General features: G+C 41.3%; 2 protein-coding genes across 16 annotated transcripts in view; one reads left to right on the top strand and one right to left on the bottom strand.

Moving 5' to 3' along the window:
- LOC119024291 (unconventional myosin-IXAa-like) overlaps window positions 1-461 on the bottom strand; it is a 143,893-nt gene extending 143,432 nt beyond the window's left edge. For 9 of the 13 annotated variants that reach the window (XM_037106912.1, XM_037106918.1, XM_037106915.1 and 6 more), the window contains exon 1: window positions 63-459. The gene's annotated coding sequence lies outside the window, so the exon portion shown is untranslated. Of the gene's footprint in view, window positions 1-62 lie in introns of all 13 variants that reach the window. The other 4 variants (XM_037106922.1, XM_037106923.1, XM_037106925.1 and 1 more) reach the window with 2 other exon arrangements.
- Window positions 462-8,563: 8,102 nt separating this feature from the next.
- Window positions 8,564-12,989, top strand: psma4 (proteasome 20S subunit alpha 4). Of its 3 annotated transcripts, none has more exons than XM_037108387.1 (9): window positions 8,564-8,653; window positions 9,133-9,157; window positions 9,494-9,536; window positions 9,768-9,930; window positions 10,102-10,179; window positions 10,283-10,371; window positions 10,580-10,710; window positions 11,367-11,490; window positions 12,695-12,989. In XM_037108387.1, exons 2-9 carry the CDS (start codon window positions 9,155-9,157, stop codon window positions 12,847-12,849), a joined length of 786 nt encoding a protein of 261 aa, XP_036964282.1. In that variant the 5' UTR covers window positions 8,564-8,653; window positions 9,133-9,154; the 3' UTR covers window positions 12,850-12,989. The 3 variants fall into 3 exon arrangements, with proteins under 3 accessions (XP_036964282.1, XP_036964284.1, XP_036964283.1); XM_037108389.1 differs by lacking the exon at window positions 8,564-8,653 and adding an exon at window positions 8,742-8,765; XM_037108388.1 differs by lacking the exon at window positions 8,564-8,653 and adding an exon at window positions 8,861-8,965.
- The last annotated feature ends 1,107 nt before the right edge of the window (window positions 12,990-14,096 follow it).

Genomic DNA, 14,096 nt, shown 5'->3' with positions numbered 1-14,096 from the left:
TTTCTGACGGCAAAAATACTACGAGGACTCAAAAAAAAAAAGAGAGAGGGACACAGACTTACCTCCTCCTGTGTGCCTTCAGTCCGCCTCCCCGCTATAAACCTCTCTGCTCCTGACGAGGAAGAGCAGGCGAGCCGTGCGCCTCCGGTCCAACAGCTCGGGCTGATTTCACCGCAGGGGAAACGCTGTCGTGCGTAACAGCCCCGCACCACGTATCCCGCCGCTCATTAAAAAATAAAAAAATAAAATAAAATACAAAAAACAAACCAAAAAAAACCCCTCCAAATCCGCTGCAGATACGATCCAGTCCTCGGTGTCGCCCCCCTTTCCTCTCGTCCTGCCGTAGTCCCGGGAGCTTGTGTTTCAGTCTCCTTCCTCTCACAGCTCCTCAGCGCTCTGCTCTCTCTCTCCTTTCTCTTCTCGTCTACAGCCGCTGCCTGCCTGCCTGCCAGCCGTACCGTGCGTGCACCAGCGCCGCGCGTCCACGCAGGGCCGTCAGGGTGGGAGCTACAGAGCAGTGTTGTGGGTGGGTGGGGATGATGGGAGGACCCTCCCGAGAAAACAACACTCTTCACAGCTGATTTGGTTCATTAATTTCGGATTTACTTTAGTTTTTGTTTTTTTGTTTTGTTTTTCCGTGCAGGATTTGGTAACAGGCAGGCTGTGTCAGTCAGCACATGACTGACAGCAGAGTGGGGTGTGGCCAAAAGTGTGGACACCCCCCTCCCTACACACACACACACACACACGATGCAGAACGTGAGATCACCTTAATGCTCTCCTAATTCTGAACGATTCAAAGTGTGTATCCACGAGGTGGACTGATGAAATTAGTGACCTGGTGTCGTTTCACAGACGACTGGATTTCAACCGTAAACATTTGTTACTGTTATTTTCCTCGACAGGGTCTCACAGGACCTTGTAGTCATTGAAAGTTTGGGACTCGGAGGGGGGGAGGCATTGAAAATATACATGATTAGACATGGGTCATTGAAAAGGGCTTCAGATGATGATTTTGGCTCCTGAACAGGGACTACACATGTAAATTAGCATACCCAAATCTGTAACAAAGATACAAACAAACAAACAAACAAACAAAATGAACAAGTACATTTTACAGGACAACCCCTCAGGCCTGGTGTCCATGGCTTGATGGATCAGAAAAGTTCTGGCGGCACGAGAGGAACCGAGAGGTGGTTTTCATGTCGTGGAAGAATTTTATTCTTCATTCTGCTCTCATGCAAAGTTATGATTCACATGTTTCTTCTGGCTTTCCATGTTCCCGCAGCACTGCTGATTTATTGCCACTGTTGTCAGAGGGTTGAAACTCAGAGACATAATTAAGTACAAACATTTCAGCGTGATGCCAGGATGGTGTAATGTCTCCCGTGAACTGTTCCGTAACATCGCTCACACTGCTGGTGTTGTTTCTCATGAATGGAAACTGAAGGGAAGTTTTGATCTGAGAGGCGGCAGAAGATTCAGCCACAGAAGCAGCTTGGTTCTGGGCTCGGTCCCCTGACATGTCACCAGCAGCACAAATGACTTCACCTGTCCTGTTTGGTATCGATTAAACAAATCACAACAGTTGTTGGACAGACTTTAATCGTCACGCAACCATGAGGTTTGCATTTTTATTGTAAGCATTGACTGTATTAATTGGAGAGCCTCTGTGTCTGGAAAGTGAAGCCAGTGGTTTAAATATGCATTCTGTCTTATGGCCAGCAGGGGGCAGCGCCACTAGCTTCAGAGGGAAGTCCAATTGTATGTAAGCTTATGAGAAAATCACCCCATGACCTCAATAAATGGTTTTCTCATTAGCTTTTGTTTGGGTTTTTTTGTTTGTAGGTTTGTTTGTTTGTTTTGTTTTATTGAAGTCTTCTTCAATACAACATGATATACATTTTACAAATGATGGTCCCATGTGGAGTAATTGGACTATAAAGCTGGTCACTTCAAAAAAACCATCATCGCAACAGCCATGATGCCAAACTCAAGGCCTCACAAACCAGTGGGTGACGTCACAGTGGGCTCACACTTGCTTTAAACATATTGACAACTATTGTATTACCATCATGCTTGATACGCACATTCATGTCTGTCTCCAGTAGGATGAACTGTAATATGTTCAGTAATCTCTTTAGGTCCAGCGCCATCGTCAGTGAAACCCAACCCTTACTTTCTTTGTTTTTAAACTTATAAAAGTCAGCCACATTTGACCTTTTGGTCTGCAAAATTATCCAGTGTTGTAATCTACACAAACTGAATGTTAGTTCTTCAGGATCAGCACAATAACTGTGAAAAGAAACAAAGACAAAGCTACTCAGCTGGCAAAATGTTGCAACAGGCCGGCCGTGTGGTGCAGACTGCTTTCTTTAACCAGAAGTCTCAAGTAGTCACGTCTAAATTCTCATAATCCAAATTTGTGGATTAAATGGAATTTAAATTTCTATGCGTGGGAGCTTAGACAGTGAGAAGTGAGTGTGCGAGGAATCATCTTTGTTGTGGAAAATATGGAGCATTTCAGTGACTTAATTATAAGAATGAGTAACAGGTTCTTTCCTCTTTGAGACGTGTTGACAAGGAGCTCTCTGTGAGTCAGTACTCACACTGACACAACACTCCTCCTTGTCAAAATGGATTTATCAGTTAAAAGGTCAGTGTCGTTTTGTTTTTGTTATAACCGCGGGACGGGGGGGTGGTTCGATGAAATTCAACTCTTTTTGAGGTGCATAGAAATAACACACACGGTGGATCTTTGGTGAATCTAATTAGGGCAGATTTAGCAGCAGATCTCAGATGAACGGCTCCAGGGCTGCTTACTCCTGACAGACAATACCTCTGCAGGCAGGGGACTGACACTTTTTACCTCTGAGTGTGTGTGTGTGTGTGTGTGTGTGTGTGTGTGTGTGTGTGTGTGTGTGTGTGTGAGGGAAGAAAACAGATCGCACACACTCCTGTGGCGCGTTTGAAAACATCCCACCTGTTTTTCACAGGATCAGTTTCCACCCTGGTGACATATTTACCAGCCAGACATTTTGAAAAGGAAATCCTCCCTTCGGCCCTGAAAGCTTGGAATCCAACTCCGCGTGGAGGGGCCCTCGGCGCGCACGTTCGGGCCGGCGTCGGTGTTCAAAATGACAGGAGCTTCACATAAAATAACAGAGACAGTAGCTGAGGGCAGAGGGTGGGCTGATGGAGACAATAGACTGGAAAGGTCGAAATGGAGGGGAGCGTAGCCGGGGGGGGGCTACGTCAACCAGAAAACTGAGATGGAGAAAGCAGCAACAATGGGGCCTCTTGGTATTTCAGCAATTGTCACATTTGAACATTTCGTAAGGTGAAATAAGAGTCCATGTGCAGAAAAGCCTGGGTGCTGCCAAATTCAAGGACTGTTTTCATATTTTGGGGAATTAGATGAGAAGACTGGCGCATGAAAACAGTATCTTCCATTGCATTCACGTTACAGCACCACTGTTCGAACTGTCAGCTCCCTCATGTGGTTGCCAGTTTTTGTGCACTAGCTGATGTTCTGCTAACGCCATCAGCAGAGTGATATGATTGGCCGAAGCAACCTTCAGCGGTCTTACACAGAGGTAGATAAAACGAACATTTTGGGGCCAACAAACATGTCAGAGTTACTGATTCACATTCAGAATAATGGCATTAAGGAAAGACGCTGATGAAGGTCTTGGTCCTGATCCAGGTCATGGTGGTTTTAAGTGCCATATCGTGGGCACCTGGACTCGTTTCTTGAGGACGTTGCATCTCTCGTCCAAGAGGCTTCTTCAGTTCTGAGTTCTCTGAGTTCAGTTGCCTAGGATATAAAACTCAGGGTTACTAGGAGATTTACTTTGACTTTTATTATGTGCCTTTCTATAAGCTTTTATTATGTTGGCATTTTTTAATGATTTGCCCTCATTAGAATTTTATCAGCATTACCTTTTTTAAGCTCAAATATATCAAAATGTTCTTTTTGTCAAGTCTTAAACATTAAGTGAATAAGGGACTCAGTGTTTCTCAACCTAAATGTGATTTGTCACAACAATGATTCTTTATTTAACAGTGTGTAATTTCCTAGTAATTTCCCAGAAATAACAATGTAACCTGGTGCTAATTACAGTCCAAACAGAGGTGACGCTCTGAGACAGTCATTTGAGTCAGAGTCTAGTTACTTGAGTCTTTAGGCAGCTGTTTGAATTCAAAAACTCTGCAGAAAATATAACTAGCATACCTAGCATACTTAATGAGTAAAATCAAGATTATACAACATTTTTACATTCCTTTAAAACATATGGGGCAGGCTACAGACCTGCTGATGACCATTTTATTTGTGTTATTCCCGCTGTTCATTTGTCTGTCACAAAGCTCAGAGCTGGTTACATGACTGAGGCTGAGGCCTGACTAAGCAAACAGCCAGGTGTGTGTGGGTGTCCATACCTAAACGGCCAGATCCTAAAACTGCTTACTAACTGCCAATGAATAGGCTATGATGTAAACATTGAACGCTTCAGTGCTGAAATGGCAATAATCTCACGCCCACCTGAGATGACACACTGTCTGATACCTGTCTCAGATCCCATGATCCCCTGGACGTCCCACTATTTCAACATCGCAGCTATTTCGTTTTCTGTTCTGTCATGGTTTTCGAATTGGCCCAGTCAGCTGACGATGCCAGGTAGAGTCTGTGACTCAGCAAACCACGACTAAAAATAGATTTAACTTGAAAATGTGAAATCACGGGGCGCCGTCTTTGTCTGATACTCTATGAAGGTACTGAGGGAATTAAAACACACGGACAATCAGATGCTTTACTGGATTCAAAACACCAAGGTCAAAGTCGGTGACCCGCTAAACACCGATCAAACTGAAAGCTTCAAAATCGTGATTCAGGCCTATAAACATTTCACTGATGTTCGCCACCTCCCAACACATACGCTACACACAGATGGTTGCCACATTTTTTTTTTTTTTTCACGTCACACCATCTTTTGAATGCTGTGAAAATCTCGAGCCCCACTGACATTTTTTATTAAGTGGTAATAATGAAAGTAAAAGTAGAAAAACATCAGGATCCCAGCTGAATTTTACTGAAATAACTTCAAGCATAAGAACTGTGTGTTTCTTTTCACACACGTCTCTCATTAGCTATACAAAAAACAAGCCAAAGTTTGTACACAAGGCGCTCTGCAACACTGACTTTTTGGATCTGACTGATGTGCTTTATGATTTGATCCGTCCATCTTGGAGCCTACAACTCCTTACATTTGTTCATAAATAGGCTCAATCCTGTTAACCTGACTCTTGACTGGGTTTATCAAGGACCAAAAGATTCGAAGATTAAAAAAAAGAAAGAAATGTTTAAATATATGGCATCTGAGAACTAGCCTACTTGGGCTAACATCAGCTTGCTAAGATTGTAGAAACTGTAGCTAAAATGCTGCAGCTAATGATGCAAGCGATTGAATATAATGTCCTTGGTTGAAAGAGTTTGTAGCCTACGTAGCTAATATGATGTAAATTACTAGCATTATATCTAAGTCCATTTGTTTTTTTACTTACTTTTTTATACTCTTTCTCAATGAATGTGATGCAGTATTTAGTCTAACAATGCTCTTAGTTAAGAGATCTGGGCTATTCAACCTTGGTTTCACTCCACATTCCCACTCAGTAACTCTGTGGCTTCCCAGGTAAACGCTGCATTAGCTTCTACAATAACAAAGAAAAGACACAGTATTCTGCCTACTTTTTTGCATTAGTTGTTTTGGTATTTTTCACCTTCCACATACTTTGCATACATTTGGTAGTTAAGTACATGCAAAAGTAATGTTACAGGGAGAGTCTGACAGTGTGACGGTGAGGGTAAACGTCTGGTTTATCTATGGATCGGTGCCATCCTCATGATTGGTAGCTGGCCACCCCAGCCTCCTACATTTCATCAGGGTGCTGGGTACCTTTTGCCACCATGTTGGGTTTTATAGTGTCCAATAAAAAAAAAAATCCCTCAGAGGCAGTCCTGCAAGCACTGGTAGCCAAATAATGATTACACAAACGAAAGCTGCTTTGGCGATACCAAACAGTTGGAGGCCAGAGGAGACTGGATCGTTCACATCCATCACTCAACCGTAAGCCTTTTACGTCAAAACAATGTGGCTACTTGCTAAGAGAGATTAATCCTGAGCGGCCATAGAATAAATGTTCTCGGTTCAGCTTGAATGTTAAAGAGTTACAGTCTGCAGCGAGCAGAATGTGAGACCAGTGTCAGAGGCCTTTAAAAGATAAATACGGTAAGGGAGCTATAAACTGTCTTCAGGCATATCCAGCTCGACAGGGGAGACTGAGGCCAACAAAACAAATCAAAACACAGTATACTCCTCAATCTCCAAATAAACAGTGTGGTGTTATGGCTTGTTTATTGCGGTGTTGCAGCTGCAACTCTGCGCTCTCCTGAGCCAATCCTCTGAGAACAATGTGATTATTTTTGATAATCTCAAGGTAAGCTGCCAGGCTGCGGCAGCCGTGCACGCTGTGTAACTGAGAGGAAAACCTCACACAAGAAACAAAAAGGTCTCTTCTACAGAGCTACATTTCATTACTGCAATCTGACCAAAGTATAAACCACTGGCTGATTCTTACAGTGTGATTTCGGATGAAGAAAGAAATGTGTTCTCAGGACCAAACGGGATTTGAAGACTGACTTTGCTTGACAACAGAGATGACTGTTTATGCATCATTATTCCTGCTGTATGTTTGGTTGAGGCTGAATAAAAACGAGCAAATAAACTCTGGAAAACACCCCTTCAGTTTCAGTAGCAACTCATTAATCATCCCAAACATTAATCCCACCACACACTGGTTTGAACCTACAATCATTTCATAAAACATTGAGTCGGGATGATCTCCCTCTGGCATGTCTTTCACATTTGTCGTAGCAGCGATAGCATTTTAATAAGAATATGAATAAGTCTGAAAATCCAGCAGGAGACAATCCAAACAGAGACTGAATAATGATTGAAATGCAACCACATACACACACACATACACACACCCAAACAACCCGACCATAGATGTCAGAGGTCAGAGGTCAGGGTCGGCTACAGCACAGCACCACAAAGAGAAACTCCAACGAGCTGATTTACTGCAATAGCCATAGATCAAAAATGTTTTGCAGCATTAAGGACTTCTACGCTGAAGATAATTTTTGACTGTCCAGTTTTATGACTAGGTAACTATTTCCAGATCAGATGCAATAAATCCAAGGTGAACTCTAATGTCAATGGGCCTAATCTTCACCACATACTCAAGGCGAGGGGGACCCCTGGTGGAGAAAATGATTCATTGCACAAAGGCACAGCCAGCCCTCCCACTGCTTAAACTGCTTATAATGAAAGTATGAATGACTTTCTTTATTATTCCTATTATTTTGTGAATTATTTTTGATAGACTTCAGGTTTATAAATTGTCTTTGTACGTGTTTGAAGTAATTTGATACCTATAGAATAGGTTCACACGTTTTCAAGGCCGTCTTAAAACCATAAGAAGATTGAAATAGGTCTTGCTTGCTGTAATCATTCCTCCGGCCCTGTTCATATTGGCTATTGTATGATCCCTTCTTAACACACTTCCAATTAAAGAGATCGGGGACAAAATCCATCAGGACAGAATCTCTTAAAGTCAGTAAGAATATGAGTGATAGTCAAACGAAGCAAAAGCTGTTTCACTGCACATATGGGCTGTGGACATAATTTTCATTACTGTTTTAAAACGTTATTCTACAATTTACAGCCTGTTATTACTGGCTGAAGCTCATGATATATATACATTTGAAAGTGACTTCTATCTGAGTGGCCACAGAAAGAAGAAGTCAGACAAATTCAGATTTTCTTTCTTCATATTTCATAATAAAGAAGAAGGAAGTTAAGCAACAAAGTGCACACTTAAGTCTTCGAATCAGAACTTATTATATGTATTTGAACCACAATGACTCAAGATGTGACTTGTATATCCCATTCACATTCATTTGATATGCAGGCTATTAAACATCCAAATCTGTAAAGATCATGTATTATTTAGCAAAAATGTAAAGTCCTGCAAAAATACCATTGTCAGGCATACTTAAAAAGAAAGACAGAAGTTAAATTCAATTGAAAATAGTAATATAATACATGCAGTTAAATTATCCAGGGGGAATTTACATCAAAAATATAAATGACGTTAACAGGGCTTGAGATTGTGAATAGATCATGAAAATGATTAAATATGGCCAGAATTTTACAATAAAATCAAATTTGTAAAAGCGTACGTGAGTGTAGCAAAATGCTATATCAGTAAAGACTGAAATAAAAACATCTGTGAGGTAGGCTAACCCATATGTAGGATTACAGAGATTTATATATTATTATATTATTTATATATTTATATTCATATCTAATGTTAGCCTGTTTCTTGTCTTATTTGGAATACAGAATGAGAATAGTTATGACAGTTTTTTGTTTTGTTTTTTTTTAATTCTTTATAGGTTACAGGAAAAGGTGATGTCAGTGAGACAAATAAATAAATGAATACAAACTAATATGGTCGCGTCTAAATGTCGTCATCGCTTCGTGTTTTGGTGAAGTCATCAATGCGCGCGCCACAGCCAGCTCTGTAAACGGTAAGCAATTTAATGTTTTACGAATAAGGATTGTAGTTCTGTTTTATTTAAACCTAATGTATTTTGTCCTGGTTTATGTGTAAAAGATTTACAATTAAAAGTATTTCACTAGGTAATTGTGAAAGCTTCCAGGACAGCGGTGGCTAAAAATTTTGTCGATTCATCTCCATTTGTGTTAACATTAGCAGTTAACCGGGTAACAGTTAAACTAAAACCTGTGAGTAACGTTAGCTAGCGTAAACCTAAATAACCCGAACTACTCAAGGAGTTTAATACCAACCTTTAGCTTGCTAGCTGTTTGACACGAAAGACGTAAGTGCTGTGTCCCTTTCACTTTCACCGACCCAAGCTGCAGATGACGAAGCAAATCCTTAGCTATTGAGTTAAATGTTTTTATATGTGACGCTAGCCGATTAGCTCCAATACACTTTACCAACTGCTCCAGTAAAGATTAACTTATTTGTTTTCCTCGTTGGCAGGGTTTGACTGCAGTCTCCAAAAATGGTGAGTAAAATCAATTGCTAGCATAAAAGTAATATCGATGATGTGCTGCTTAGCTTGCTGCTCCGTTTGATTTTCCAAGATTGGAAAAAACATCATCTCCACAGTTAGTCAGCTTTTTTTGACAAGATGTACACTTTTAGTTGAAGCCATGATTGCTGATGCTATCAGTATTCTCCCCTCCGATGGCTCTGTGCTTTGTGATGGATAAACAATATTTCGGTTATTATTTTTCCATTAGATAGACTGTAATATTGCATGTTCATGCTGCATGAAGGTAAACCTTGTGGACAAATTGTGTCCAATGTTAGATTTCAACTGTTTTCTGCTTCCTTTCAGTCTCGTCGATATGATTCACGAACGACCATCTTCTCACCAGAGGGTAAGATGACTTGTATGATGTTTCTTCCAGTTGCTTTTTATGTCAACTCCTCTTTTTTTAAATAATTTTTCAACCTTAAATCAGATTTCGACATGCTCAAGCCAGGAGCAGGAAGCTTGTGTGTGTGTTTTGTTTTTGTTTTTTTTTTGTTTTTTGTTTTAAATGTCTAGCCTTTCATTGCTTTGGGTTTGCGTCCTCATCTTGGCAGCATTGTGTGTCATTCGTTCGCAGGGCGCCTGTATCAGGTCGAGTATGCCATGGAGGCCATCGGCCACGCAGGCACCTGCTTGGGAATTTTAGCCAACGACGGCGTGCTGCTGGCTGCTGAGAGGAGGAACATTCACAAGCTGCTGGATGAGGTGTTCTTCTCAGAAAAAATCTACAAACTGAATGAGTGAGTTCCTTCTGCCTCTGCCTTGTTGGAGTACTTCAGTGGCATTGGTCTGCAACTTTAAAGGGGCATTTATTCATTTAATGAAGTTAAAAAACAGCCTGTGATTGTCATAAATTATGGAAAAAAATCACTGTTTTTGCATTGATCCTCCATCTTTCCATTTCCTTGTAGAGACATGGCGTGCAGTGTGGCAGGAATCACATCAGATGCCAACGTGCTGACCAATGAACTGAGACTTATAGCACAGAGGTAAACTTCAGCCAGGAACACGGTCTTCATTGCTGCCTCGGCCAAATGGTTTAAGTGGGAGAAACCATTAATATGAATGTGGTGATCTGCATTGCTGTTGCAGGTACCTGCTGCAGTACCAGGAGCCAATCCCCTGCGAGCAGTTGGTCACAGCTCTGTGTGACATCAAACAGGCCTACACCCAGTTTGGAGGTACGAAACAGCACCACAACATGAAACTGTTGTCATATTAACATAAAAAGTTACAGAACCTCAGAACTTTTCTGTGATTTAAAAAAAAAAAAAAAAATCACACAAAAGAACAACACAGACTTTTCAGCGAAGTCAGCATAATGAAGTCGGTGTGTGTGTGTGTGTGTGTGTGTGTGTGTGTGTGTGTGTGTGTGTGTCCTCCTCACAGGAAAGCGTCCCTTTGGAGTCTCGCTGCTCTACATGGGCTGGGATAAACACTACGGCTTCCAGCTCTACCAGAGCGACCCCAGTGGAAACTACGGAGGCTGGAAGGCCACCTGCATCGGAAACAACAGCGCTGTAAGACTCACAGGAGTGACTGAAAGTGCCCCCCAGTGTATAACATAATTTATAATACTTTGAATAATAAGTTAATTAAGTGTGTAGAATCTGGATTTTTTTTTTTATCTTAACTGCTGGCTGAAAGCCTTAACACAAAAATGAGGAAATTATAAAGATGCTGTTTCCCTCACTGACACTGGAGGGCACAGCTGCACACAGATTTAAAACACAGTGGCCATGAAAGGGACTGGACGCGCTCACAATAAACAGACATGCTGTGGCCTACTTTGTGCTGACTCTTGGGGCAGCTAATTGTGTAAGTCTTGATTCACGGTGGCTTTGTGAATCCTAATGGGTCTCCGCAGGGCTGCACACAAAGCTTTGTTGGTAACAGAGTCGCCTCAGAGCATTGTATGAACACTTTTTGTCCAAGTGGCCTCACTGCACCCAGAGTATGCAAACTATTAGTTTGCATATCTCCAGTGCGGAAACACACACCTGACTGTGACTGTGTTACTGTTGTGCACACACAGAGAGCCAAACAGGAGCATTCAGATGTGGCAGCTGGTGATAACGTGACAGGAGACAATGAACAGGTTTTGAAAGCATTTCTCATGGATGGTGTTTTGGCACTTTAGTGTGACGTTTTACTTTGTTTCTCTTTTGTGTTGTAGGCAGCTGTCTCCATGCTGAAGCAGGACTTCAAGGAGGGAGAGATGACACTTTCCACAGCCCTCGCACTTGCCATAAAAGTTCTCAATAAAACCATGGACGTCAGCAAGCTGTCGGCAGAGAAAGGTGCAGATTTTAGTGGTTAGATGGAGAGAAGTACAGATATTAAGCGTTTTAAAGTATTTGACCTATAATTTTCAAAACTGTGTTAAGGGCAAAAATGAAAATAACAGTCATGCAACCCCAAAAACTGGATATAGAAATTGCAATATAGCCACACAACCAGTGATCAAGCATCAACCAATAACAGACATGTTTATGCATAATGTTAAAACGTGGTGGTTCATAGAGAGAAACTCACAGAGAAATATCACAGATTCAGTGACAGTAATTTAGTGACTTTAAAGCTGTTGTTTGAGTTTTAATGCTGAAATGTTTGGGTTAACTCTCAACTCTCTCACTGTGCTCTTTGGAGATGTGGCAGTGGGTTGATTTTTGCAAAACAACAACAAAAAAAAACTGTATGCTCTCTTCACTGCATCGAACAGCAAACCAACAATGTTAACAACTATCTGGTAAACATCGTGAAGTTGGCTGCTGAAATGGAAGATATTAAACTCAGGAGATGGTGGAGACCTAACTCGGAGCTAAAAGGAGAGCAAATGTTAGACCTGTCAGGTTGTCGGGAACATAACTCCAAATACTGAACATTGTTCCTTGCTGTTGGATGTGTGGCTTGCTCAACAACATGTTCAACAACATTGTAAAGAATAAATATGTTAGTGTTGTGTTTACAGCCTGCTCTGCCGCCCCCATGTAGTCAAAGAAACAAATCTGAAAACAGTTAATAACCTTGTTGAAGGTGCTCATTTACTGTTTCAGTGCCAGTAAAACCTAACCAATCAAAAGGGAGATATTAATGTAACTCCTGTAAACAAATACAGGTATTATTTGAGGTTGTCATCATCCATTAGTCTGGTTTACAGTGTTCATGACAATGAATTTACTTGGCAGTTCCTGTTTTTTAACAACAGGAGCTCTACACCACGGAAAATAAAGGCCACCTTTGTGCTTTCAGTGTCGTTCTATTTACTTATGTTGATTGTGTAGCGTATACAATCAGTGGGTGAGCCTACAGAGTAGGTTATTATATTACACCTTGTCAACCGGTTTCGTGATTGGTCAGGAGGCAACTATGCCTCCTTGTTCCAACATGCATCTGTGGGAAACTTTTGAGCTTCCTCTTAGATATCACATAATTAGAGTGACTTAATATGTTCTCTTCTAGCAGCTGGGTCCTCACTGTCTGCGTCTTTCTCTGTCGTTTCAGTTGAGATCGCCACACTGACCCGCGAGAACGGCAAGACCTGCATCAAAGTGCTGAAGCTGAAGGAGGTGGAGGAGCTGATCAAGAAGCATGAAGCGGAGGAGGCCAAAGCCGAGAAAGACAAGAAAGAGAAGGAGCAGAAAGAGAAAGACAAGTAGTGACGGCGACCCGCACCTTTTTGAGTTTTGTGTGTGAGAACGAGTGTGAGTTTGTGAGTGTGACTGTAAAAAACTGAGTCTTCAGGTATGTTTGCATTTTGTGTTGTTTCTTAAAATAAATCCAGATGATGAATGATTGACTTGTGACTTTTTGTCTTCTTTAGTGATTTATATCTGTTTCACGTTAACCACTTTTTACATACTTAAAGTTGCCGTGTTTTACCAAAAAAAAAAAGCTCAACACATTTATGGTCAAAACAAGAATAATTTATTACCTGTCAGTTGAGAAGTGACTGAACTAAACTAGAGTGCTCTTTTTGTGTTACCCCACTTCCAATGTTTAATAGCTGCTGTGTATCCCTTCTGTTACTTTCATGAATTATGTGGATTTAGAGTTGAAATCAATATGGGATTAGAGCTAAATGTGTGTGCTCAGTCTGTTGTAGGGCAGAGCAGATGGTCGCAATGTATTCTGCATGAATTGTGTAATGCATACTTTAAAACTGTTATGAAATAGACCTAGATTGCACAATGACAAATACTATATGCATAACTCTGTTAAAGTGGGGATGCTCGGTGGTTTCCAGACCTTGTGAAAAAGGAAGTTTAGAGAGATGGTTGGGAGGAAAGATTTGCCGTCTGTCAGTGTGGTTTCTAAACATTGTATAACAGTGACATTCATTTAAAGCAGTTTTAATCATCTGTTTTACTATGTGTGAAGTTACTGTGAAATGGGCACAGATGAACCTACAGGGAAGTGGCTGGCTGAAGTGTTAGATATTTTCATCAGGAGTGGGTAGAAACCAAAAAGTCTGACTTGCATTCTTCACGTGGCCACTAACACGACTCCAGCTAAATGATGAGGTGCCGACTGTCAGCCCATAAGCCATTAAATGGTAATGACGAGTCAGTGATGCATACAGCTTGTATTCAGTGATTGTAGGTTTGAAGACAATATAGACTACGCTGAGGTCAGGAGTGCCCACAGTCTCTGAGAAAACAGTCTTACCTCAAGGGCCATTAAGTAGCTGTTAGGGAGTTTTCCACTGCACTACATGATCTTTTTTCTGCAGGTGGATTTTGCCAGTTGGATACGCTGAAAAAACTCTACTTTTTTACCAACATGAACGATAAGTCCTTGAAGCCAACATAAAAATGGAAATAAGTCTATCTACTGATGGAGATGATGTGGTATGAGCTGAAAGCTCCTGAGCTACTAAGTGTCGTTCTTATTGTATTCGTCCGCT

Source organism: Acanthopagrus latus, chromosome 8 (assembly GCF_904848185.1).
Source record: "Acanthopagrus latus isolate v.2019 chromosome 8, fAcaLat1.1, whole genome shotgun sequence".
In the NCBI taxonomy this organism is placed as follows: domain Eukaryota; kingdom Metazoa; phylum Chordata; class Actinopteri; order Spariformes; family Sparidae; genus Acanthopagrus; species Acanthopagrus latus.
The sequence above is the reverse complement of the archived record's forward strand: the minus strand, read 5'-3'. Positions and strand labels throughout refer to the sequence as shown.